Genomic DNA, 27,521 nt, shown 5'->3' with positions numbered 1-27,521 from the left:
GGCCCGACAGGCCGTCCCGGCCCGAGGGTTTGTTTTAGAGGCGAGGCTCTGAGGACAGAAATGTCTGCGGCCAGCAGGTCGCTCTGAGCCACTGCCCTCGCCCGGTGCGGGGGGGCAGCGGGAGGACACTCCCGGGACCTCCCAGGGCGGCACACGCGGCCCGGCCGGGAGTGCCGGAGCGAAGGACAGACCGACCGGCCCCGCGCCGGCCCGAGCACGGCCGCGCTGGGGCCCAGCCTCGCACCCCTGCTCCCCGCGCCGGGCGCCTCCTGACCCAGGGCCCCGGGCGCCCACGCTCACCCCGGCAGTCCGCGGAGTCGGGGTGCGCGGGCGCGTACAGTCCGCACAGCCGGCTGAGCAGCAGGCGGTAGTGCAGCAGGCGCTGGACGGGCTTCAGCAGGAAGGCGTTCAGGGGCAGGTAGCAGACCCTCTGGAGCTCGAAGGCCCTGCACGCGGCCGCCAGCTTCCCGCCGCGCCGGGCCGCCTTCTCCAGCTCGCTCAGGACCTCGTCGTGCCTCTGGAAGCAGCTGGTGAAGTCCTGCGGGCGCACACGGGGCCTCAGCGGCGTCCCCGCGGGGATGTCACGCGCCAGCCCGAGAGCCCAAGGGGCACAGCACCCGGGCTGGAGCGGCCCTCGTGAGGCGGAGGCGGGACCGCGGCGCCCTCCCCCCGCCCCCCCCCGCGTTCCTGTGGCCCGGCTCGGGGCGCACGACTCCGCACACCCCACGGACGCCGAGCGCCCAGCCCCTCCCCACCTCCCGGGGCTTTCGACGTGAAGTCCTTTGTTTTACAAACATCACGCACGACATCTGGGGACGACAATCGCCAACACTTGGGTGGATTTTGATTTTAAATCGCGCAGCCGCCGTGGAGATAGAAGGGCTGACCTGCCACCTGGCTGAGAAGGCCGAGGAGCCTGGGCTCCGGCTCGCGCTTCTGGGGGCGGGGCCTGCACCCGCGGGAGGTGGCACAGGCCCGGCGGGGGCGCGAGGCCTTGGGAAGCCAGAGTCCGCGCGGGGCCGGCGGGGCTGCCCGGGACGCCACAGCCAGCCCCCTCGTTGGCGACCCCCGTGACGCCCGGTCCTAACGAGAGGCCAGCCTGCTTCCGCCGCGCTGCCGACTCGGCTCCCACGGCCCCTCTCCCTGAGGAGCCCGCAGGGGTGCGGACACAAACCCCAACACCAGCTCAGGCTCTGCGCATCCCGCGCGGCTGCTGAGCCCGGCAAGGGCGGCAGCAACTGCACGCGGAGTGGGCGGCGCAGGCTGACGTCCCACCGCGGCTCCCGGAGGAGCAGGCGTCGGGAGTGTGAGCCCGCAACATGCTACCTCCTCTCACGCTGTCCTGAGGGGGAGGCTCCGCCGAGGGGAACCCTGTCTTGACGGTTTACAGTCTAGTTGGAACGCAGTCCTCAGGGAAAAGCTGTCCCCTTAGGAGCGGTGACCTGCGGGGAACCCTGAGCTGAGGAGAAGCGAACCCTACGCTGTACGTTGTTCCTAGGAGAACACTGTCCCGGAGGAAAGGCCACTGTCCTGAGCAGAATGCTGCTCTGAGGGGAACACCGCTGTGAGGGTAAGACTGTCTTTGGGGGAATGCTCTTGGGAGGAGGACCCTGTCCTTTGGAGAAAAACTGCTCTGGGGGAGCACTGCTGTCCTGCAGGTAACACTATCCTGAGGGAGACCCTGACCTGAGGGGGGATGCTGTCCTGAGTGGAATGCTGTGCTGAGGAGAAAAATGCTCCGGGGGAGCAGTGCTAACCTGAGGGGGACACTGTCCTGATGGGGATGTTGCTCAGGGAATGCTGTCCTGAAGAGAAAACTGCTCTGATGGAAACGCTATCCTGAGGGGAATGTTGTCCTAGGGGGGACACCGTCCTGAGGGTAGTGCTGTCCTGAGGTGAAAAATTGCTCTGGGGGAGCAACGGGGTCCTGAGGGGAACACTGTCCTGAGGAGAAAACTGTTCTGGGGGAGTAACGCTGTCTGAGGGGGACACGGTTCTGAGGGGGATGCTGTCCTGAGGAGAAAACTGCTCTGGGGGAGCAACGCTAATCCTGGGGGGAACACTGTCCTGAGGGGTATTGCTGTCCTGAGAGGAATGCTGTCCTGAGGAGAAAACTACTCTGGGAGATCAATGCTGTCTGAGGGGGATATTGTCCTGAGGGGGACATTTCTTGGGGGATGCTGTCCTGAGGAGGATGTTGTCCCAAGGAGGACACCATCCTGAGGAGAAAACTGTTCTGGGGGAGCAACGCTATCCTGAAGGGAACACTGTCCTGAGGGGGATGCTGTCCTGAAGAGAAAACTGCTCTGAACATCACACTGTCCTGAGGGGGACACTCCTCCTGAAGAGAAAACTGCTCTGATGGAAATGCTACCCTGAGGGGAATGTTGTCCTGGGGGGAACACTGTCCTGAGGGAAAAAAAATGCTCTGGTGGAGCAATGCTGTCCTGCAGGTAAGGCTGTCCTGAGGGAGGTGCTGACCTGATGGGGCACATTGTCCTGAGGAGAAAACTGCTCTGGAGAGCAATGCTATCCTGAGGGGGACGCTGTCCTGAGGGGAGACACCGTCCTGAGGAGAAAACTGCTCTGGGGACAACGCTATCCTGAGGGGGACACTGTCCTGGGGTGGGATGCTGTCCTGAGCATCAGTGCTCTGAGGGGGACAGTGTCCTGAGGGGGAACACTGTCCTAAAGAGAAAAAATGCTCTGGGGGAGCAACGCTGTCCTGAGGGTAACGCTATCCTGACGGGGGCCGCTGTCCTGAGGGGAATGCTGAGGTTGCACTGTCAGCTGTGGAGTCATCGCACCAACCCACACTACCTTTAACTGATGCATGTTCCTGAGCAGGATGTCCCCGATTCGTTGGTGACCGGCTGTGGCATGGGTGTTGGAAGACCCTTCCCTGGAGCAGAAAGGGAGACTACGGTCAAAACCTTATGTAAGCGCGTGCGCCGTGCTCTGAGGGATGCTCACGTGCCTGGCTGCCCTAGCCACGGCCACAGAGGCAGGACATGGTTGAGGGGCAGGGCCCGCATCTGACAGGAACAGTGGTAACACCCGGACCACCTGACAGATGGCAGAGGCGACAGCGACAGCAAAAAGAGGGGTCCCCTGCTTTAACTTACTTCTCTCTCCCGGGATAGGATGAACTAAGCGCTCTTACAGGCTTACTCCTCCCACAAGATTAAAAAATAGACCTGAGTGGAACAATGGTGCTTGCGAATTAGTTTCTGGAGCTGGAAGTTCCTGGGGACGGGGACAGCGGCCGGGCGTGACGGGGCGGAGCTCCTGGGGCCCGGGGCGGGGTGTTACCAGAGCGCCAGCCTCTGCTCCACCTCGCGCAGGAAGCGTCTGTGGAACTCGTAGATGGGGTCTATGTTGGAGAAGAGCAGGGTCATCAGGTCCGCGGGCATGGCGTCCTCCCTGACCACAGCGCTGCGGAACCACTGCGGGGAGAGCGGACGGTGACCGGGGCCCGGTCCCTGCGGGCCTGCGCCACACTGTGCCCCCGCGGACCACAAATGCTCTTGTCACAACGGAGGAAGCAATCCGGGGCGGAGGCTTCCCACGGACGCTCGTGGCGACCGCAGCGCCCCGGCCTTGGCCACGCGGTGAGGAGGCCAGAGAGGCGCCTGGGCTGCTCGGGAGGGGCCTGTGGCTGCCGCGGAGATCCCCGAGCGTGGGGCCGCATCAAGGGCTGAGCTTTCATACCACGGTGAGAACTTCCAAGTCCTTCAGGTACGTCCGTTCTGTGGCGAGCATCTCCTTCGCTATGAAGTAGGCCTCGTCGGCTGCCGGGCCCTGCAAGAAGCACAGACGTGAGCGCCCGCGGGCACCGCCGACCTCCCCGCGCTCTCCCCGAGGGGTTTCCTTCCGAGTAAAACCAGAAACCCGGTCGGAGCCGCCTCACGAGGGTTTCTCATGTTATTTTTTTATTTTTTTAAGAAAGATTTTACGTGCGGCTTGTGAGGTGGGCTGTGCGAGCGCATCCGCGGGCCGGGCCGGGGCCACCGCGGGACTCAGCCCTGGACGCCGGGCCCCTGAGCCCGAGGCAGCCGCTCCGCCACCGGAGTCCCCAGGCGCCCTACGTTCCTCTTTGTGAAGGAATCGTCCTGCGAACGTCAGCCTGTGCTGCAGCTCTTGGGCTTTCGCAGCGCCCCCGCCGTCGCCGCAGCTCGCCCGCCCCGTCTGCGCCCTCGGCTCCCCTCGTGGGCGGCCCCTTCAGGAGACCCACACAGGCCAACGTGTTCCCCCATCTGCCAGTGGCCCGCTCGCTGCTCGGGGACCCCCGTCCACGCAGGGGGACCGCCGCCGCCGGGTCACCGCAGCCCGCAGCCCGTTATTCCAACCACGCTGGTCCCCAGGCGTCGGGGAGCCTGCCCCTTGGTCCTACCTGGGGAGCGGAGGTGGCCGCGTGATGGGCGCCATCCTCCCCGCCAGCCTCCGTGCTGCCGTCGCTCCCGACCCTGAGTGCGTGGAGGAGCCTGCGGGCCTCGCCTCCCCTCTCCCCCCTAGACACACACGCCTCACTCGTCCCCTTCCCCCTACGACAGCCCCAGCACGGACCCCGGCCCACCCGAACCTCCTTCCAGACCCACTCAGCCGTGAGCCCCCAGATGGGGGCCCTGGGCACCCCCCTCAGCACCCAGGCCTCCCCCCAACGAGGGGGGGAGGGAGGGAGGGCGGAGGCCGAGGACGCTCCAAGGCCCACGTGCCCGCTTGAAACCCCAGGTGCCAGGAGCCGCCGCTATGTGAACCAGGAAGCCCACCCTTGCGCCAAGGCAGCGGGGAGTCCCAGGTGGCGGTGGCTCTGCGGGCAGATCCCACTGGGGGCCAGCGCCACCCGCGCACACGAGGCCCTGCCCGCTCAGGCTCCCCTGCAGACCAGGCCCACCAGCAGCAAGCCGCCTGCTGGGGCGGTGCCCACCTTGTGTCTCGGCTCCTCCTCGCCGTCCGTCCTGACTCCACCGGCGTCGCTAAGGGCAGGGCTCAGGAGGGGGGACGAGCCCTGCCCGGTCAGGCCCAGAGTCACCCGAGACGCGGGGCTCAGGCTCGGTGGGCTCTTCCGGGTGGAGGGAGAAGGCTGAGGACTCTCCGCGGAAAGGCCTGGAATCAAACAGGGCAGGGGATGGAGCAAGAAATGAGAAAGGGCCGCCACGCTGGCCAGAGACCAGTGCTCATGGCGCCCTACTATCAGCTGACTGCCTGCCGGGAGGCGTGGTGGCAAAGCCTTGGTCACGCCAAGTCTCAGTGCGACACGCAGTGAGATGGACAGGCTGGCGGCTGGCCAGTCGGCTCCCGGGTCCCACCAGGGCGGTCGGACACCCGGGCTCCGTGTCTAAGGGTTCTCCTCTGTCCACGGAAGATGCGACTGTGACAGACACGAGCGGCACGAGGCCCGTGAGGCAGAGGGCACGGTCACAGGGTGCTTCCCGCACCGTCACGGAGCAGTGGAGCGTGGGGGGGGACGTGGGGCGGGATGCGGGGTGACACCCCCGGAACACAGGAGAGCACTTAGCACACTCGCTCCTCGTCTGCTGAAAAAGACTCCCTCATGTGAACTCACCATACTGTTTTCTACTTCTCTGTTTTTTTTTCAATTTTTTATTAATGAGAGTTTTGTATTCGTTTTCTAGAATTATGTCGCGTAACAAATACTTTTTTTTTCTTCTTAAAACAATGTTGGGTTTTGACCAGTCAGAAGCCAGAACTCGGGCTGGTTCTAAGGCGGCTGCTGCGGAGGCCAAGTCCGTCACACGTTTCCCAGCAGAGGGATTCTCTCATCAAGAGTTAAGTCTTAAAGGGTCACTTCTTACGCGTTTCTTTGGGGCATCGGTCACCCATATGGCAAGTTTTAAAGATATCTTTGTAGCAGAGTTTGGAACAAGAAATTTAACTGGCTTAGAAGCTACCTGTGATGGAAGTCCACGCCAGGTTTACCACCATGTAGCGTCACGATGCCCACTGCCATGACCTGTGACCGCGGCTGAGGGAGCTCACACACGGCTGGCACAGCAGTAACTGGACCGGAGCCCCTGGCGCCTCCCCACGACCTGCCGCCGGCTTCCGCACGATCCCCTGACACTGTGGTGGAACTTGGGTGCAGTTGCCCACGGTGACAGTTTATGGAACCAACATTTGGCTTATTTGACCTAAAACGTGTACGCGTGGGGGCTGGCAGGTCAGTGCTGAGGAGCTCCTCGAGGGACACCGCCATGCCAGGCAGCGGCTCAGCAGGCGGGCACAAGCGCTGGTGCCAAGCAGCCCGCAGCACGGTCAGGGGGCCACACGGAGGGTCCTTATTTTCACATTGACAAACCGGGAGCTCCGGGGGCTGCTGGGAGCCGTCGGCGGTCCCGCCCAGACGGCAGAGCTTCCCCGTGGGATTGCTCACCACACAGGCTGGAACACAGGCGAACACTCGCCGACAGTGATAACCTGGACAAGGTCGAGTATGGAATTATTAACAACCAGTTTATTAGAATTTGCTTTTATTACATGTTTATTTAAAATATGCTAAGCAACCTTAGCATCACGAGGCACTCATCTCCCCGGCCCCACACGGCATGCAGGGGCCCGGTCACTCCGGACGGGATCAACTGGGGGACGGCTCCGCTGGTCCCCGCAGCAGGGAGGACGCCCTGCGCGGGGCTCGGGTGGGTTTCCAAAGATGAGCTACGTAGGATTCATACTCCAAACCCCCTTTTGCCCAGAATAGGCCCAGAATTGTGTAACGAGGTATTTTCTCACACAGAGAGAATTCAGAAAAAAGTCTAGAGGCTACTTTAGCGACAGCTCTCGTGTTTCCAGTGTACCGCTCGGAGCGAGACCCGACGTGTCACGCGGAACTAAGTTCGCCGTTCCAGCCTGTCCCCAGCGCCCCATGCAGTGCCTCCTTGAAGACGGGCAGCCCCCCGGCCGCGGCTGCGAGGCCGACTATGTCTACGGAGCAGAAGGGAGGGCTCGAGGCGGCGGTCCCCGCAGAGGTGTCGCGGCCAGGCTCCACGGGCCGACGGGCCGGTGCACGCTCATCGGGCCATCGAACTAGAGAACACGGCTCCCGACAACGGCCCTCGGTGATGAGCCTGTGAAGGGGGCTGCGCCGGGGCAGAGGCGGCTCATTTGGAATGAACTACTGCGGGTCCTGGAGCTCGAGTCACCTTTGGTATTTTCACTGCAGACACTTCACAAAAATCATCAACTCACAACTTCGTGAATAGACGAGAAAGTACCACAAACTACCATTGAACATTTGCTTTTATTAAATCCATCAGCTACGGTAAAAGTAAAACATCGTAAACAGACCGACCGCACGTCAGGTTCGCTCAAGTCCTACCACAGCAAACCCACGGGGAGGGGTTTCCGGGCAAGCGGCGTGGCGTGGACCTGTCTACGCTGGAGGCCGTGCGGGAGCACCACGGGCTGCGGCCTGTCCCACGCGGGCCTGCACACCGTGCGAGAGGTCAGCTGCGCACGCTCACGCGGCGAGCTCAGGCAGGGGGCACTGACCCGTCTTCAGGGCTTTTAAAATGCTAACATCTGGGGACGCCTGGGGGGCTCAGTGCCTGCCTTCAGATCAGGGCGTGACCCCGGGGTCCCAGGATCGAGTCCCATGTCGGGCTCCCCGCATGGGGCCTGCTTCTCCCTCCGCCTGTGTCTCTGCCTCTCTCTCTGTGTCTCTCGTGAATAATTAAAATATTAAAAAAAAAAAAACATAAAATGCTAACATTGTTTTGGAGACCACAGAAGACACGAAGCCTTAACTGTTGCAGAAAGAATCTTAAACGTTTGTAAAAACAGACTCCTGCGCCCTATGTCCTCCACTGAAAACCTGCAAAAATATTTTCCTGAGGGCAGCCCGGGTGGCTCAGCAGTTTAGCGCCAGCCTTTGGCCCAGGGCGTGACCCTGGAGACCCGGGATTGAGTCCCACGTCAGGCTCCCTGCATGGAGCCTGCTTCTCCCTCTGCCTGGGTCTCTGTCCCTCTCTCTCTCTGGGTCTCACGAATAAATAAATAAAATCTTAAAAAAAAAAGGAATATTTTCCTGAGTCACGAGAGTCCCTTCCATCAAATCCACTTAGACACGGAGGTGGGACTCTACTGACCCCGCAGATCAAGAATGACCCATTCCTGTACCCGTGGACAAGGGATTTTGGGAAATTATTTAGTTTCTAGCATCAAATTCTTTGAAACAGACAAACACGCACGGCAGTTCTGTACTCCTGTCTCCACACTGGCACGGGGGCGAGTCCGCACCGTCCAACCCGTGGTCCGAGCCAGGCTCTGCGCGCAGAGGGGCAGGTCAGAGGCTGGTCATCTTCAAGAACCACACTCACAACACTGCAAGCTGCCAACAGTAAGCAACTCGACAGGTGACCTTATTTCCAAAAATTTCTAAATATTTGTCTTATAATTTTTGAAATATTTTAAAGAGCACAGGATCATCCATCCGTGGTCACCTTCGGTTATTCACCTAATGAGGTAATGAAGATCAATATCAATATCACAGAGCAAAATTTAAGCTTATTCTCATTTCATTCCTTTAAATTCGTTTTCAAAACCCTGTAAAATAAACAATCTTGAAGATTTTGCCTAAGGTGGAAGAAGAACCAGCTTCGGTTTGGAAAATTCAAGGCCAAGTTTGAAGGTTAACACGATAGCAGGAGATTAAGATCTAGAAATTCCCTATTTGGCTTGAATAATGGATTAATTCCTAAAAGAAAAAACCTAAGCTGTACAAAGAATACAGGTAAATCTCCCATTTGGGGCGAGGACATCACGAGTCCCTTTTACTCAAAAATACCAGCGGGAGGAGACAGATGGCCGGTAGGCAGGGAACGGGCATTAGTGCGTCCCTGCCTTCTCGGGGCGCCCTCCCCGCGGCCACACCCCAAGGCGGAGGGCAGGGGTCTGGATCGCGGGGGCCTGGGGTGAGTGTGCTGCCATCGACCACGGAGCCCCCGAGAAGCGTTTTCAGAGTCTGGTTCTGTTCTTAACAAACAGGACTCTTCCGTGGTAAGGAAAACCCGTGGCCCAGCCCCCGCCCAGCCCCGGGGCCGCCCGCCCCCCCCGCATGTGGTTCTGCTAGACGATGCGTCCTGTCCACGGTCTCCTGAGCTAGCGGAGCGCCAGGGGTGAGGGACCCAAAACAGACCGCCCCGAGCCCCACAGAGCCTGCAGGGGATGCTCATCAGGAAAAAAACGTGGTGGGCATCAGCATAATCCAAAAATAAAGGCCACACAGTTTACACCTTCGTAAGCAGACACGGGATGGAAGAGACGCTTCTGGGCAGTTCCTTGGAATCTGGGTTTGTCGATGAAATCCTCCTGTTCACCCCGAGCGGGGGCCCTGGGGGGCGGGCGCGGACAGGCTGCCGCCCAGCTCCAGGAGCCCCCTGCGGTGGCCACCACCCAGGCCCCGGGCCCCGAGGGGTCTGGAGGCAGCCAGAGCTCGTGCTGGCCACGTGGAACCTCAAGTGAAGACTGGGTCAGGATCTGAGCAGCGGCTCGCTGTGGCCGGGGGCCTACGGGGAAGATTCCAGGCGGCTGGGGAGGAAGGGCTACGCGTTCTCACCTTCGGAGTCAGGACGCCCACCGCAGGGGTTCTGCGCACTACGACCTTACGGACCCCGTGTTCGTCCCCGATGCTGCAAACAGCGCGGCCCCGAGTCCAGGTCCGCAGGCCGGCTGCAGCCGTCTGGCCCGAGCCGAAGGCCCGAGAGCGCCACCACCACGCCGCACGGCCGCCCCCTTCGGTCACCTGCACTCCTGAGGACGGGCCGCAGGGCCTCATGGTGCCCGCCTGCTGCTCGGAAGCCCAGGAGGTGAAGGGGTCAGTGAAGAGGTAAAAACAAAACGTAGCTGTTTCAGGGATTCATTTAATACGTGAGACAATCTTTAACATGCGTCGATCAGAACTATGAACGCGGAGAGGAAAAGGAAGCTAAAAGGCCCATTTAAAAGTTCATAGTAAATATTTCCTTATTTTATTGAATAAACAATTAAGTTCTGAATTAGTACATATCTGCAGACTTATATGGCCATTTCAGTGAAAACAAATTTTGTAAGTACCACAACCAGGCAACACGGTGTTCTGTGGAGAATGAATAAATTAAGTGCATAAGGAAGTGCGAGTTGCTTTTCCCACATTTCCGAGGGGAGGGCGGATGCCTGCAGGTAGGAGGCGCACCCGGCACCCGCACACCAGCTGCGACAAGCCCTGTGACTCTGAAACCCCGGGGGGGGGGGGGGGCCACAGCCTGGAGAGCACCGACTCGTCTCAACCGCAAGTGCCCAAAGGACGTTCACATTTTCATCTGTGCAGGGACTGTTCTAGAACCGGATTTTGTTTTTGAGGCTCCATGAGGCGGGAGGGAATACGCGGACCAGAGACACGGGCCCTGGGATCCAAGGTGGCGCGTGTGGCACACACGCACACACGCGCCCGGCGCACCGGGACTGCGCTGCAGCAGAGGCCGGAGGAGCTGCTACTGAAAATCAGAGGGCGACCACAGGACGCGCAACTCAAACAGGACTCTGTGAGCGACCGACGGGATCGGCTTAGCCACAGACCTACACTGAGGAATTTCCCCATAACTGTCCAAAGTCTTGCGTTTAGTGTCTGTCCATCTGCATCGTTACTGCTTTTAAAATGGGCGCTGTCACAGGGAAGCAGGGGGCGGCGTGGGGAGCACCGTCAATGGCCTGGGGACGAGGCCGCGTGGGGTCACAGCACCTGCCAACCAGACCTGCTGCAGTGCTGTGGGGCGGCCAACGCCACGGGGATACCGTGCGCGGATCCTCCAATCACGCTGTGCGAGACCGAGGGGGCGCCACCCTGACTCCATCCTCGAGAGCTCCCCTGCCACACGGAGGAGGCGCAGAGCCACAGCCACAGCCACTGACTAGAGGGCACGCGGTACCGTCACCTGGCAGAGCGCGGCCGACCTCACTCACCTGAGACCCACCCTACTGCTGTTAGACTTCAATATTCGTACGTCGGCATGCGTGACCTACCTGGACTTTGGAGACTTAGATACAAAAACAGACTTGATAACTAATAAAAATAGTGGGCCTGGCGCAGGTGTACGGGAGGCGGACTTGTCAGGGGCAGTGGGCATGTGTGTGGCAGGGTGCCGTCAGGCGGGCGTCCTCCTGGCGGAGGTAGGGCTGCGTCTGGCCAAAGAGAACTGTCAACACTCTGCAGGCGCTTTTCAATTACACACTCTGCAAACTGGTCCTGCTCTAAGAAGCGCGGCCTCCCCCTCCGCGCGTCTCACTCAGATGCAAACACTCACCCCATAATCCAGGGGCGCGGGGCCACCCTCGCAGGGTGGCATCCCTGCCCAGCACGGGGCTTCCGCAGAAAAGGCAACGTCATCGACAGCCGTGAGTGAACGGAAGACAGACTTGACGCTGCTTCGGGGGTACGGAGCCTCCATCCATCAGAACTGTTCCAGATACTCCACTGTTTCTGATAAAGCCGCTCTCGCTAGGGCAAGACAGGAGGCCCAGGTCGCTGCCTGAGCTGCCCGCGACACGCAGAGTGACCGTCTGCAGCAGGCCGTGTCCTCTGGGCTCTCCCCCCAGGTCTCTAAAGAATTCCCTCAGGGCGGGGGTTTACAACTCACCCGGACACGGGGGGGGGGGGGGGCGCCTCCAAGCAGGGCTTCCCGACAAATGGAAATCTGCCAACTCAACCACATCAGGAACACCCCGCGAGAGAAGCTCCCACAAATGTCTCCAGATCTTGCTAAAAAGCTCAACTTGAATCTCAACAGCCCACCCGCGGCGATGCCCACAGAGCGCCTGGGCCCCGCGCCGCCTCGTCATGCGTGTAGCGGTGGCTGGTGTGGGGGGGCGGCGTGCGCCTCCGGGGGAGCAGGGGAGGGGCGGGCGGGCGACGGCACAGGCGGGGACACGTCCCACGAGTCACTGGCACCAAGCGGGGGTCTTGTCAGCGAGGAGGGGGAGGCAGTCCCGGCCACGTGCGGCGAGCTGACTGCGTGTGGGGCCCAGGCTGAGCAACCCGGGTGTCAGCAGGCACTTCCGGCGTCAGAGGACAGCAAGGGGCCACCGATCCCGTGACCGATCGTGGTGCCACGCGAGGACGGGTCCTCCGGCCGCCCAGGTGCAGGCGGAGGTGTGGGGGCGCTGCCCGCACGTCAGGGCCCGGAAGCACCGACGGGCGGCGGGTGCTTACTCCCCTGCCTGCTTTGGTCTATTCTGAAAACTTTCTAAATAAAAAGCTAAAAACTCAGCTCCAGAAGATGAAGTTTCATTGAGGAAACCACGCGCCTCTCCAGGAAGGCCCACGAGCAGCTGCCGAGAGCGGCACGTACCCACAGGTGTGTCGAGGCGCCGCCGCCGCTGCCGTGCGGGGAGGGGGGCTCTAACCCGCCCCGGAGGGGCCCGTGGCCACACGCCCGCACCGGGACAGCGCGGCTGGCTGAGCGCACGGTCGTCAGAGGGGAGGCCGTCGGGACGAGCTCTAGGAAGAGCACTTTCCGTGGGACCGACGGCATGTCTGCGCCACAGGTCCAAGGCTGGCCTTCTGAGTGACGCAGGGCGAGCGCAGAGTCCGGGACACGCTCTTCCACCCCGCGGTTCCCATGGCTGCCGCCCTCCCGCCCAGGTCGGGGTGTCTCTTCGCAGCCCCGCAGCTGGTGTGAAGCGGCCGCAGGCCCTCGGCGTGCGGGGGGATGGGGGGCAGGCCTCGGCTCTAAGGGGCGTCACAAGCGAGGAGGATGCGCCCAGCGCTGGTCTCTGCACGGCGGCGAGACACAGCGGAGGTCAAGGCAGCTGCAGAAACGGGGAATCTATACACGTTTAGCAAAACGCCCCTGCCAGGCTTCGGTCAATGCTGATGACCAAAGGCCATCCCCCGGCCCCAGACAGTTGGCTACTCGGTGCGCACAGGCCCCCGGGAGCAGGGACAGATGGGAAGCCTGCAGTTGGCACGGGACATTTAGGAAACTTCGCCCTGAACGTGGCATCGCTCTACTGGCCGAGACCAGAAGGAAGAACTACAGAAACCCAAAGAACAAAACCCAACCTGCAGACCCACCTACAAAGGCAACTGTCCTTCCAGATGGCCACGGTCTGCGCCGTGGGCAGCGGCCCTGACCTCACAGACGCACAGGCCACGGCACTCGCGGCTGCGCCCACCCGGTGGGCACGGCCACCTCAGCCTGCCTGCTCACGTGATCTCTCCCGCAGCCTTGGACACGGACACCGTCCAGGACGCGGCCTGTTAGGGGCAGCCGGCGACGGCGTGTCATAGGCCACCTGACCTGAAGGAAACGCCCGGGCCACAGGCAGAGTGAGCATCTGAGCCCCCGGGGTGCGGACAGCGAGCCACCCAGCCCGTGGGTCTGAGGGAGACAGCTCTGCTGAGAGCCTGCACACCCCCCTCAGGCGCACGGGTACGTCGGTTCTGCTTTTTCTGCACCAAGTACCTGATATTCCAATTAAGCTCGATAGGAGAAAACAGTTCAAACTTACGTTGCGTTTTAAACCCAAGCTCCCACGAGCGCACTATCTACACACGGCGCTGTTTCTGGTCTGAGTCAGTGGGCGAAGCCTTTGGCCAGGGGCGCCCCGGGCAGTGCCAGGGACCCCGCCACGTGCAGCCGGAGCACCTCACTGCCCTTCCCAGGATCTGGGCTCTGCAGGGCTCGCTCGGGCTCCCGTGCGGTGGCAGGACGCACCAAGCCACACCTCCGTCCTAAGGACGCCGGAGCAGCGTCCTTCATCTTAAAAAGCAGCCAAAGGCATGAAACACAGATTCCGTTAAAGATCAGTGTGAAGCAGGACCGTGTGACACCCAAAGTGTAGAGCAGCAGGTTGTAGGCGAACCCAAGCCTCTGCCAGGAAAACCACGCTGTAAAGACTAACCCATCAGCCCCTAGCCGGAAACACGTCTCTATCTTAAGCCTTTTCCCATCATTCTAAGCAAAGTTGTATCCTTTGCTATTCAAACACAGAACCGTCAATCAGAGAATTAGGAAGAAGCGGAACATCTAGCCGTGAACACAGAATCACCTCCTACGTCTAAAAGCCAACAATCTGCACTCTCCCTGCACCTGAGTGGGCAGGTGGGTCGTCCTGGACGGAGCCCGGGGCCCGTCAGGCTGGGCTTTTATCTACCCGCTCTCCTGGAGTCAAATTCTTTATACTCTGCAAATCGAAAATGACTCTCTCTCCGCCTGTCTGTGCAAAAGGGTTGCTGAAGAAAAGGCTCATGTCTAGGGGGGCCCCAGCCTCGGCGCCCCAGGAATCTGTGTCTGTGCTGCTGGAGTCCTCGGCCGCCGTGGGAGGGTAGCTGAGCTGCTCTAACTGGTCGATGATGTCACAGAGCTGGAAGGCCGAGCTGGCCTCGGAGCGCACCGAGCAGGCTGGGAAGTTGGCCATGGAGCTGGCCTCGGACTGATTGGCAGAGCTGGGCGTGCGCACAGACAGGCCGCCGGGCAGGGGCACGTTGCTGAGGGAGCTGTTCTCAGACTGGTTGTTCCTCAGCGAGCTGGTCTCTGAGGCGCTCAGCAGGCTCTGCATCAGGCTGGCTTGTGCCTTCACCTCAAACAGCTCAGAGGTGTCTGAGGGGTGCACGTCGCCGCCAAAGCCGCCCTCCCCCTCAAACTCAAAACTGTGCTCTACGTGCACGTGCATGGCCTCAGTGGGGGACCTGTGTGGGCTGGACGGGGCGGAGCCTGGTTGACCACAGGACGGGGCCTGAGGGGCTAAGGCACAGTAAGGGAAGGAAAAGGCCTCCGAGCCTCCAGCAAAGAAAGAGATGTCTGCTGGGTCATCATCTATGAACTCCTCAGACACCTGCAGCCGGGTGTTTGTCAATGTGAAAACAGGCCCCCCCGCGCCGCCCTGCCGGCCCTGCGGGTGCTCCCCCTCGGGGGGCGGCACGGCCCCGGTCAAGCCACCGCCACCCCCACGGTCGCCTTTCCCAGCGGCTCTGCGCTCTCTGCCAGTACCCCCTGCTTCTAGGTCTACGGTGCTGTCGTGACTCTGCCCCACAGGACGACTGGGGCTGCCACTCCTGACAACACGACAAAACCCAACACCTTGGCAAGGCTGCGGTGCAGGGGGTCCAGGGGACTGGGCCCGTCTGGCGTCGCCGTCGGCTGCTGCTCCGCCGCTCCTCTCTGCAGCTGGCCTCTTGGCGTCGGGAGCCTGGGGCTCTGTGAGGGAGCCACTGCTGTCTTTGAAATCACACGGGCCTCGGGGGGCCAGCGGGGAGGTAGGAACTGAATAGAAGGAGGCGTTTGTTGAAGCTGGGGACGCGGAAGTCCTCATGCCCTCGGTGAATGAGATGCTCTGGGGATCACAAGCGAAGAAGAAAAAAGGAACACATAAAATTACAAATTAGCATTAGCAGGCCGCAGAGCTACCTGGAGCCGGCCCAGTACGTCCACACATTTCTATCCCAGCCTTTGCAAAGAAGGGCAATTGACCAGACTGCCCCTGAACGAAGATTTGCAAATGCAGACAGGATTCCAAAAGGACCCAGGTCGCCTGTTTTAAATCCCTTATAATTTCATTTTTTTCTCCAATGCTACTGATGTCTACAAGGAAGAAAATCTCCATCATGAAGGCCTAGCCACGTGCACTCACGTCTCCTGGGTGTCCCTGTCACCCTGAAGTTGCATGAGGACGTGTTCTGAGGGCAAATGACAGTGAGACGGTGTGAGCTACACCTGTCAGCTAACAAGACCCCACGTGACACACACATCTAACTGCTGCACTTGGCGCTCACTGCCCAGCGGGTCACTGCCAGCGCCAGCGGCACAGGAGCCCGGCGCATCTCAGAAGTGCTGGCGTAGCCCCCAGCCTGAGTGAGAAGAGGCTCATGGGCAGGGGAGCCCGGTCCTCACTCAGGTCCCTCACAGGAGGACGCGGGCCGACCCCTCGCTACATGTTGTGTCACTTCTCACGCGTCACAAGACAGAGTTGTGCCTCCAGGAGGCTCCAGATGACACACACACACACACGCAACACTATCGAGACGGTGTTGAGACCAAAATATCACCAAGCAGTCCTGAGTAACCGCGTGTGCGAGGAGCAGCGTGCTGTGCAGGCAAATGCCAAGGTGGAAGCCACAGTGGAAACCCAGCAAGAAACAAAACGGTAGCTCTCAGGCCACAGGTTAATCTGCTCAGATGCTCACCACATCACCTTTCCGTCATCCTTCAACCACACTCAGCCTTCTCTTGTGGTTGTTGAAAGAGAATATCAAAACTGAAAGTCTAAATGCAATTTTTACACTATTTATGCTATTTATTTTCTGAATAGGCTCCATACCCAACGAGGCTCGAACTCCAGATCAAGAGATGCACGGCCCTCCCCGCTGAGCCGGCCAGGTGCCCCCATGTGTACTCTTTTAGACTATTCACAAAGCTGAACTTTGTTAGAAAAACAAAAGTTAATTCTTTTAGTTTCAACTGATTTAGAAAAAAGACTCCTAAATATCAAACATACTGAGAGAAGCTAATGAATGTTTTTATTTAAAAGACAGAGTTAATGGACGCCTGGGTGGCTCAGCGGTTGAGCGCCTGCCTTCAGCTCAGGGTGAGATCCCAGGTCCCGGGATCAAGTCCCACATCGGGTTCCCCGCATGGAGCCTGCTTCTCCCTCTGCCTTTGTCTCTCTTTCTCTCTGTCATGAATAAATAAATAAAATCTTTAAAAATAAAATAAAATAAGTTTGTTTTCTGCTTTTCACCCTCATCCTATCAGCAAAAAATTTCACTCTGTGAATATAGTTTAATTAAGTAAACTAGTTCCCAAAGCTGGCATCCTCCACCGTTTCAAGCTTTTATAAAGGTAATAGTCATTCAGTTGTTTTTCTGAATTCTGAAGGCAGAGGGAGCCCAATGCAGAAAACTAAAAGTACAAAGAGAAGATAAACTTGCCCGGAGCCCTGTCACTCAGAGGTCACGGCACACGGAGGCCTCTGCCTCCAGCCCGGTGCTCTGAGAACCTTTCTACCCCGGGCCACTTGGCCACCTGCTAGCGTCCCCTGCTAACCTATTCTGTGCGCGCCCCTTGCACCCACTGCTCTCCTCAAACAAGCACCCCTCCTCGAGTGGGCGCAGCCGAGACGGCGCTAGGGAGTCGTCCTGCACAGGTGGGGGCTCCGGATTCCTGGCGTCACACACACCATAACGCGCGGCCCAACGCACAACGCCTTCTCCTGACTTCGGCCTCCTCTTCTGCAAACAGCCCCAGGACTGGAGCGTCCCCGTGAACAGCAGGGCTGATTCTACGACGCCCGTTGTGGCAATGCCAGCTTATCTTCCCAAAGAGCAGGTGATTAATGTCATGTGTGTTTCGACCGGAAGCACTAACCTGCCTTGGCAAGTCTGCAGTCAGAGCACGAAGAGACGCCCGCGTCTTGCTGTGTCTTCTGCAAACAGAGAACAAAGTGTGAGCTACCACGCCGACGTGCCGGCTCCCGGGGCCTGCGGGGCAGGGCAATGTTCTCAGAACACGCCTCAGGCTGTCCGGCCGGAAACAGGCAGGGACTCAAACAGAAAATGGATGTCGCAGAAGAAGTACAACTGCCCCCCACACCGAAGAGAAATCTCACCCGCAAAGGAACAACATGAATTTCCAGAGTGAAAACCAACCACACTGAGCAAAGGCTCGCATGCGAGAGGACCCGTGCCCGCACGCACTACCAGGATGTTCATCCGTGATTGTTGGAAGAGAAGAGAAACAGGACTCAAGTGTCAAAATACATGTCTTTGTGTGTGAGATGATTTCTGTTCAAATAAAGGCTAAAGTATATAAAATACTGATTTTTAAAGCATATATCTTGCAGCATGAAGACCACGGGGCTTACCTTTCATATGGAACTCTCTTCACCCCACTGTCCCTGACGTAATCCACCAGCTGTTTCTGAGTTCTTCCACTGTGAATAAAGGTTCGGATTTTAGAGAAAAGAACCAATTGAGATTCACAGCATTAATCTTCCACAAAGACAAGGTAACACTTGCCGACCCTCAAAGTTCACACATACGTTTTATTTTTTTAAAAAGATTTTTAAAATTTATTCATGAGAGACAGAGAGAGAGAGAGAGAGAGAGAGGCCGAGGCACAGGCAGAGGGAGAAGCAGGCTCCACGCAGGGAGCCCGACGTGGGACTCGATCCCGGCGCCCCCGGGTCACGCCCAGGGCTGCAGGCGGCGCTAACCCGCTGGGCCCCCCCCGGGCTGCCCACACGCACATACGTTTTAAAGTTACACTTTGTAGTAAGCGTAACTGAATCTCTTCAGTTTTTAATCAAAGCCATTTCCCCACGGATTCACTTGATGTGCTTCCGCCAGTCCTGCTAGCTGCCTTCTGCGTGCAATTCTCGGACACATTTCACAGCCCTGTTTCCTGACAAGAACGCTACAGCGTCAGTCCCACAAAGCCCCCAGCGCCCCGCCCGGCGTGCAGGGCTGCCCCACCTGTATCTGAAGGACGAGCCCCTGCTGAAGAAGACGGCTTTAGCTTTGGCCTTAGGTTGATCGAAGAGCCTAAAGAAGGTGTGGTACTCCACACAGATCTTCCAGAAGTTCTTACATTCATCTCTACTGCCCAACAAGAACTCCAGCGTGTCCTGGTAAGGTCCCTAGAAACAAAACACAAAGATTCAAGGAACTAATTCAAGAAGAAAATTAGGAAGCATTCAGCATTTTACTTCTGAAACTTATCCATAAAGACTTCTGGCACCATTTACATTCAAGAGAAGGAAAACGATATGTACACATTCACTGCAGAAATTACCAGAAAAACACAGTCAGCCACGATCACACAACTGCTGACATTTCCAAGTGTATCCTTGTGACACACTCTACCCTGCAAACCAGGGCATCGTCTCTGCCGGGGAATATCTGCTGCTGCTCAATCATCTCCCTGTGGGGTCCCGGGGGTGTTCTGGTGTCCAGGACACACAGTTTCAAAGGCTCACACGCGTCCTCTTGAAGACACAATGGCGTTCTCTCTCACAGTTATTGCTCAGGATAAATTCTTAGAAATGCTATACTGACCCTAAATTATGAACATTAAAAAAAAAAATTTAAGTAATCTCTACCCCCAACATGGGGCTCGAACTCATGACCCCAGGATCAAGAGTCGCACACTTTTCCGACAGAGCCAGCCAGGTGCCCCAATAATGCACATTTTTGAGCCTTGTGACATATTTCCGAATTACCTTCCAGAGACACTATACTACCTGGACTCCTATACTCAGTCTTTGAAATCTAAGTGCCGCGGGATATAAGCTGCAGCTCTGCACGGGCAGGTGTGGTGGCCCCTTGGAGCCCCGAGCACCACGCTGCTCCGGCACGCTGCGCACGGAGTCCTCTCCATCCCGAGCTTGTAGGAACAGCCCCGGAAACAGTGCTCACACTCAGCAAAAAGCAGCCCTTTGCCCGCATTCTGTGTATGTTTTTAGCATTCCTTAGACTTTCCTTCCACCCCTACAACAGATGCTTGAGTAAGAGGCAAGCCACCCTTTCACGCTTCTACAGACAGTAGACGCACACGCAGCCCATGCACCTGCTGCGAGGCTCAGGTGGAGCCGCTCTGCCCACCGCTCACCGTCTGCGCTCAGACAGCCCCTCAGCCTCCTCCCCCAGCCGTGCGGCTAATCCACTCGCAGTTCCTGACCTCCTCTGTGCACTGGAAATTGTACACCTTCGAATCGCTTCAAGTACTGGATTTTTCCTATCAGACTGCATAGATATTTACGTTTTTCCACCTTTACCCATTTTCAGTAAATTCACATATAATGATGATTTTATTGATTGACAATCTCAAAAGGAAGGAGTATTTATTTTCTGAGAATCAAGGCTTCTCCAATCGGAGCCAGCGTAAGGTCAGTTTCTGAATGCACGAGAATACTGGGAACGTCCCTTACTCTGGACAGAAGCTCTGACGCTAATCTGCTGTAGGGCTTCGGATCACAGTGAAATACCTCGTGTCTCAGCCTCCTCACCTAGACGACCAAGAGGCTGCAATCGGCAGATTGTTCTAGCAGCCCCTGCAAGCTTCTCTCTCTCAGCCCAGACCTGCTGAACCTGAAAGCTGGCCCGGCCAAGAGTGGTGTGTGCAGCCCCACCCTCAGGAGCAAGGCCTGCTGGCAGGTTACCCGAGGCCCTTCCACAGCCCAATTCCAAACCCATCCTTAAATTCTTGTGGGCATGACGCTGAAGTGATTCATAAAATAATTAACGAGTCATTATCTAGCAGAAGAAATTCTCCTGGAATTCAGAAAGTCCTCAAAATCATACTTACACGGACCTCTGGGTGCAGTTTGATGAGAAACCTTTTCCTTTTGAAGCTGAGTTTTCGGACCCTGGACCAGTTGAAAGTGTTAATTTTGGTGGTGCCCTGAAATTCAAGAGATGGACACTCAGACACATTTGTAATCCAGACACACACCCATATACTTTTCATACAAGAGACAACGTTTAAATTACAGCCTTGCCAGATGGCACAGCAATGCCCCCGACGTTCTATGATTGTATCTGGAATGACTCTGAATTAGAGATGTCAATACTAAGCATAGGAATTTACTTGTTTTAGAAGGGTGACTTGATGTCTTTGGCTTTCTTACAAATTATTTTTTATCCGTGCAATAGTAGACACTAGTAAACACTTCTCGAACCCCATTTCTGCAGAGGTGGTCAGGAAAGAGCGATGGTGCTGGCCAGGCAGTGGCGGGAGCAGAGCCAGATTCTCACTGCCGGGAGGGAGATGCCGGGCTGGGCCGTGCTGTGCCGTCCCGAGGGAGCTGACGGCGGGAACTCCTGACACGCCAAGAAGCAACGGGCACACTGAGTGTACCGGGTCTTGGCTTTTAATTACGACGTTCCAATGGAAAGACCAGGGCTCTCTGGTCTTTGGGGTGAAGTGGGCAAGGCACAAACCGTTCCTGGAATGTCTTGCTAAGATAGTAAATAAGTGCTCTAGGGAAGGGATGTGCCAACCGGACACGAGAGCCTGCGCAGAGGGACGTCCGAGGGCCAACGTGGGGCAACTCACAATCAAGACAAAGACAGCAGCACATTATCAAGTGTCGGATGATAACCCGAACTGTGTAATTCAAATTCTGATGCGACTAGAATTCAAATCCACGAGTCCACGGTGATGTGAAGTAAGCAAACGCAGAGAAAACCCTTCCAGAAGCACAAAAGATGGAATTTATAAAAACCATCATTTGGCAGCCATCAGAGTAATCCAACCAGGCGGGTGGGTGAGGTACAGACCTCTACAGGGCCCCAAAGTCTCTCCACAAAAGGCTTATTAATCACAAAAGACAACAAGTAACTTTAGTAGAGCAGCTTGTCAAATGCCATTCAGTGCTGACACTGCCAGCAACGGGACAGACGGCACCATGGGCCACCTCGCAGGCCGTACCAGGATCGTCGTCACTCCTGTGATTGGGCCAAGAAGCTCAGCCTAGGGTCCGATCATCAGCAAGTACTCGATGAGCCCATATTATGGTCATCACAGACTGGCCGGCCTGTAATCATGAGAATCAGGGAAAAAAGGAAGAATGTTCCAGACTGGAGAGAGCAGATGATCGGGCATGGTGCTTCATCTTAGATCAGATCTCTTGCAATAAACAAGATTAGGACAACTGGCGAAATCTGGATGGAGGGCTCGGGTGAAGGAGTTCTTTGTACTGTACTTTCCTGTACGCTGTGGGTTGTTTCAGAACAAAAACTCAGTGTCTTGAGACCCCCTTCCTGGTATTTTCCCCCTTCTCTTGACCACCATGATCGCTTACTCTTCTCTGCAAACTTGAGATAGAGCAGCAAGGTAGGGATTGAAGTTTCCCCTCAGAAAATCCAAAAACCCTTCAACCTTAGAAGGGGATAGGACGTGATACGTGTCAGCACGTGAACCGGTTCTGCAGACGCGGGAAGAGGCCCGGCGTGAGGACCTGGTTTAGGTGCGGTGCGTGGCAGGAGAGCCCGACGCAGGGTGGGCAGTGGGAGGTTAAAATCACTCTGGGTTACGCAGGCTGATGGCTGCGTGATTCCATAAACACGCTAAGAAAGGCGAACGCATCCTGGAAAGTGGTGAACTTTATCGCCTGCGAATCACATCTCCGTGAAAACAGTTCCCGCAAGCCCGGATAGCGATGTTTGGGTCTATGTGAGGACGGAAGCACCCAGATTTCCAAATATTGTGCGAACATCTTACTCTCATTTTTGCTCAAATTAAAATACTGGCAAATTTTCAACTATATTCTCAAAAAAAAGCAAGCAAAACGAAAAAAACCCAAACACCTAACAACAAGGGAACAGAAGCCTCTGTCCCTCCCCACCACTGTCTTTAACTCCAGACATGGTTTAGGTGCCTGGGCAGGGGCTGCGCGCGAGGCAGACACCATGCGTCCCCCCAAGACAGACGCGGGGCAGCTGACAGGTCTCACGTGCTGGTTCCACCGGTCCGCTACCTTTCCGCTTTCTCTTCCGGTCAAAATAAAAAAATGTTATATTCCAGAGTTTTAAGTATTGTCATAAGTCAAAAGAAAAACCCGATGGTGACTGCTGGAGCGATCCTGGGCTGTACCACCTTGACAGACTGCGGCTTTTCAACTTTTAAAACTGAACGGCTGGCTGTAAACACTCAGAGCTACCGCTTTCATCTTAACTTTTATCCAGTAATCCATGGCGTAATTATACACGTCAAGGAGGGCTTGAGACAAAACCCAGCCATTCGGGCCCTCCTGCCGCAACTCCCATCAGCAGCCCTGGCCCTGCTGGAACTCGGCCTCCTGAGCCCTCCTACACCCCCTCTGCAGTAGCTGAATTTTGAATTTTTTTTTTAAAGATTTATTTATTTACTTATTTATGATAGACATAGAGAGAAAGAGAGAGGCAGAGACACAGGAGGAGGGAGAAGCAGGCTCCATGCCGGGAGCCCGACGTGGGACTCAATCCCGGGACTCCAGGATCGCGCCCTGGGCCAAAGGCAGGTGTCAAACCGCTGCGCCACCCAGGGGTCCCCATTGAATTTGGCTTTTACATAATTGATCATTCGAGTACTTCTCACAGGTTGAGCCATGGTGAATCATAAGTCTATTTTGCTTCTTTATTGTCAACCCTCCCTGAGACACTAAGCACCTCTTCCATTTACTTAATTTTCCGTGTTCCTATCACTAATTCAGCCCGAACTCCCCCTGCAGAATTTTTATTTTTGAGAGCGAGAGAGAGAGAGAAAGAGAGAGAGAGGGAGAGAGGGAGGGAACACACACACACACACACACACACACACACACACACACAAATGGGAGGGGCGGAAGGAGAGGGAGCGAGAACCCCAAGCAGACTCTGCACTGAGCACAGAGCTCCTGACCTTCCAAGATCAAGACCCGAGCTGAGACCTAGAGTCGGACGCTCAACCAGCTGGGCCTCGCGGGCGCCCTGTCCCTACAGGGTTTAAAACTCTTCAGTGGCTGTGACCCAGGAAGCCCTTCTCCCCATGCTGCTCGCATGCTGACGGGGGCTCCCTGCCCGCCGCTCCTGGTCTGCTCTTTCCTCTGCGCGTGTGCTTTTCAGGGTGCTCAGGAGTCAAACCTTTGAAAAATTGTGTATCTGGAGGATTATTTTCTTTTCTCTGCACAGAAGTCACATTGGGTGGGGCAAAGGGCCCCGGGTGGGAAGGATTTCCTTTCTCGTCTGCACCACTGCACGCCTCATCGTCTCATAGCTGCCGGTGTTGGCCCTGACGAGCCCGGTACCGTTTCCTTCGCTCTCGCCCTGGGAGCTCTCTGGGCCTCTCCCCATCCTGACATTTCCTGCTGGTGTGTCCCGCGGGGATCTCTGCTCGTCGGCTGTACTAGGAATGTGGACACACTTCCCATATGGACACTCGTGCCTTAAGTTCCGTACACGCTCCTCATGTGATTTCTGTAACGGTCTCCTCGCTGCTCTGGGCTGTGGCCTCTGGGCCTCCCGCAACGTGAATCCTCGATCTGGAGGGTTTCCTCCACTTCACCTTCCAGACAGCCTCCCCCGCCAGCGTGGTCCTCTCTGCGACCACGTTTCTAGATCTGCAAGCACCCCTGTCCTCCCTGTGTCTCCTGTTTCACAGATGCAGGTTTTCTCTTCTGTGAGGCTTTCCGGAAAATGTAAGGCAGTAATACGTCGGCGAGGTTCAAAGGCGCAGGATGCCAGGGTGAGCCAGCAGGGAAAAGCCCCCTCTCGCCTGCTGCCAAAGCCTGCAGCTGCCTCCCCAGTGGCTCCAAGCGCCACCTGTTTACTTTGTACGGCTTAGGTAGTGTGTGATCCTCCCTCTTGCCCCACGAGCAGCAGCAGACGGAGCGCTCCACACGCCACGGCCCAGGAAGCCTCCCCAGTCTCTGCACAGTTGCCTGATGTTCCAGAATATGGACGAGCCAGCCTCCTGGTGGTCAATTACCAATAGTTTACTACTACAAATAGGGCTAAAATCTAAAATTATAAGACCAAAAAATCTTACACTTCTGATCCCTACACCTCACGAGCATGACACGGTGTAAAAGCACTTTTCTGGGTCTTGCCCGTCGGACAGATAAAAGACGGAATCCCCTGTGGATCCTATACGGTTTGTTTCTGCATTCCTTCCATTCCTGGCACAGGCTGTTTCTTCTGAGCACTACTTTGGTATCTGTCCTTGAAGAGATAGATTTCCTCAAATTTCTGGTGATCCTTGGTTATCGGCCTGAGTTTGAAAGTGAGGCCCCAGGACTGCACGAGTCTGGGGCCATCTGGTGCAGAGGGTGTGAAATCTAGGGGCAGCCTGGTGAGAGGATAACTGTAAGGTCTCAAGGTGTCTCTCACCAACTGCTTACCGACTGAAAGAGAAAAACCAGTAACCATAATAAATAAGAATAGTAACTAAGACTAGTAAGAACTAGAAAGCTGGAATCAAGAATTCACACCGCCAGTGAGGCTGGATGGTGTCCCCATCGTGACCCCGCAAGGACGTGACACCACCTGGGTGGCAGTCCAGCTGGGAGTGTGTCCTCTGAACCTAATCCCAGGAAAACTGCCGACAAACCACACATGGAGAACATCCTATTAAAAATAAAAAGGACTGTGCTCTTCAACACTGTCAATGCCATAAAAGATGAGGAAAAACGAAATGCTCCAGCTCCAAGGACCCAACAGGCGAGACAGCTAAATGCCGTGTCCGGTCCTAGACTGGGACAACAGCAAGGAGGACATCGCCTGGCTGGCTGACAGGACCAGAGTACGACCAAGCACCAGCTGCCTCCGTGATAAGGGTAAGGAGTATTCCAGTCTTAGCAATACACGCCTTCAGGGTCAAGGGCTCTGAAGTCTGCAACTCACCCTCAGATGCTTCAGAAGGCCTGCGTGCGCCTGCGTGTTCACGTGTGCTTGTGCGTGCACACGGAGCGGGGGTGAGGAAGCAGGCCAGAGGGAAGCACCAACCACAAAGCGCGTGTGTGAAATGCTGTAACGGGTGCAATCTAGTTAGGGCACACGGGGGTAGGGGGGGTCTAGGTGCTGTTCTCAGTCCTACAGCTTTGCTGTGAGTTTGAAAGTGTTTCTGAAAGGAAGTCTGGAGAAGGCTCTGAAATGCTGGCTGGAGGCCCCATGTGGGCTGGGGGGAGCCACCACGTCCACACCTGCCGGGCTCCCGTAAGGCCAGGTGGACTTCTGGACAGTCTCCTGTCTCCACGAGGTCAGCCTGGCCACCTCTCCAGGGGAGCAGAGACAGGCAGGGCCCGTGGCAACACGGAGGTTAGAGGCTTTCCCTCGCCCTCCGCGTTGAGCGGGGCACTTCATCGCTCATCCGAGCCGCCCCAGGACAGGGAGTCCCGTACCTGCCCCTCCGGGACGCAGCCAGGCTGTTTCCAGCCCCAGTTGCCATCAGGGCTGCCCCACATTCCCATCTGGGGACACAGCAGCCTGCCCCCCGCTCCCTTTCCAGCAGGCCCTGGGGTTTCAGCCTTCCCCACTCATCTGCCCGTTTTCCAACTCCTGAAACGTAGCTGACACTCGCCTTCTGTGGTTTCCTTCTCCAGTCTTTGCTCTTACTAGTTTAAACTTAAAAAAAAAAAAAAAAAAAAAAATTCCTTCATTGTCCTACTGGTGGGGGTTTGAAGGAGCAAAAATGAATACCATCTACTGTGTTTAATCTGAAGTCTCCAATCCCTGCTTTTAACCTCTTCCAGTTATAAGTATTTATCCTTTTCTGGAAAAATCACCCAGCCTGATTGGGACGGATGTGTGATTTTTATCTCTGCACGATACAGGAGTGGTCATGGGAGTGAGCAGGTGTGGGAGGCCCTGGCTCCATGAGCTCACTGGGTGCTCCTGACGTGGTCTCCCCCCCCAGTAGAGGAGAACGCAAACAACATCTTGTTTACAGAATTAGATTCCTTCTTTCCCAATAGGCAATTGAAATCCGATGCCCGGGTTAAAAAAAGGAAAAGACAAAGAGGACACGTGTGGCTTGACTATGGGGGCCTGGATCAGCGAGCCATCTCAGGCGACCCCAGGTTAAGGGCAGCCCACAGCAGAAGGAGCCGCTAACGCAGCCCCCGACTCCCAGACACCCCGCCCGCGGCGGTCAGCGCGGAGCAGGCCTTTGCAGGGCGTCTACAAGCAACTGGGGCCCGACAGCTTCGCAAGGGCCAGCCCGGGGGGCTCCCAGGAGGGGCAACTGCAGCAGCAAGGGGGCCCCTGGGCCCGGGCAAGAGGGCGAGGCGAGCCCTTCCAGCATCTCTAGGGTGCGGAGGGCCTGCGCTCTGGCAGCTGCCTTCAGTCCTTCCACGCCACACGCACGCTTCCCTGCAGGCAGGACACAGTGGCCCCTTCTGGAACCATCTGCCCCTCCATACACAACTAACGCAGATTCCCGAAGACCATTCTGACGGTCATCACGCGCCTCAGCCTCAGAGTTGCCAGTCGGCCCTATTTCGTGTGCTGACACGACGACCGCAGACTCCTCGCGGCACAGCACGTCCAGGGCTGCCGCGCGGAGACGGCAGGTGACCAGGTGCCCGGGGGCGGGGGGCAGGGGCCCTGCAGCAGTGGGGCGGGGGAGAGGAAGCAACCGCTCAGCTCCACGGGGTGAGGCGAGATCAGACGATACGCAGAGTTCCTCCTCCAAGTCCAAGACCTCACGCGTCAGGACCGAAGCTCAGCCCTGCGTGTAAGGTCGCGGCGCGCCGCCCTCCCTACCTGGAACACGAGGACGCCCATGTGCGAGACAGCCAGGTTAATCCTGGCCCCCTCCCTGTCCGAGGCTGGGTGAAATCTGATGCCGTACATTTCCAACTTCCGGGCAATTTCAAGCACCTGGAAATCTGACTCGGCAGGCGTCTGGCCCCTGTAAGAAAGGACGGCATGGTCACAGCACCGAAAGCAACTTCGGGTCTTAAAAAGCCAAAACAGAGCAAAATTATCAGGACTGCTCGCTGTGGGCTTCTCCACCCACGAGAAGCGCAGCGTACCCGCGCCCCGCACGTTTCCTCCGGTCCTGCTGGTCCTGCGC

The 27,521-nt window shown here is 57.2% G+C and overlaps 1 protein-coding gene across 9 annotated transcripts in view; it reads right to left on the bottom strand.

Annotated features, from left to right (window-relative positions):
* The window catches only part of FARP2 (FERM, ARH/RhoGEF and pleckstrin domain protein 2), a 95,332-nt gene that overhangs the window by 15,374 nt on the left and 52,437 nt on the right, over positions 1 to 27,521 (bottom strand). For 8 of the 9 annotated variants that reach the window (XM_038574448.1, XM_038574453.1, XM_038574454.1 and 5 more), the window contains 11 exons: positions 27,209 to 27,356; positions 20,295 to 20,390; positions 18,464 to 18,627; positions 17,854 to 17,922; positions 17,358 to 17,415; positions 15,075 to 15,327; positions 4,928 to 5,106; positions 3,712 to 3,801; positions 3,313 to 3,446; positions 2,821 to 2,902; positions 301 to 538 (listed from right to left, as the gene is read on the bottom strand). In XM_038574448.1, coding sequence (XP_038430376.1) covers positions 301 to 538; positions 2,821 to 2,902; positions 3,313 to 3,446; positions 3,712 to 3,801; positions 4,928 to 5,106; positions 15,075 to 15,327; positions 17,358 to 17,415; positions 17,854 to 17,922; positions 18,464 to 18,627; positions 20,295 to 20,390; positions 27,209 to 27,356 — 1,511 coding nt within the window. The remainder of the gene's footprint in view (positions 1 to 300; positions 539 to 2,820; positions 2,903 to 3,312; positions 3,447 to 3,711; positions 3,802 to 4,927; positions 5,107 to 15,074; positions 15,328 to 17,357; positions 17,416 to 17,853; positions 17,923 to 18,463; positions 18,628 to 20,294; positions 20,391 to 27,208; positions 27,357 to 27,521) is intronic. The other variant, XM_038574452.1, reaches the window with a different exon arrangement.

This window comes from Canis lupus, chromosome 25 (genome assembly GCF_011100685.1).
Source record: "Canis lupus familiaris isolate Mischka breed German Shepherd chromosome 25, alternate assembly UU_Cfam_GSD_1.0, whole genome shotgun sequence".
NCBI classification, from domain to species: Eukaryota; Metazoa; Chordata; class Mammalia; order Carnivora; family Canidae; genus Canis; species Canis lupus.
This window is presented reverse-complemented; position numbering and strand designations above follow the sequence as displayed.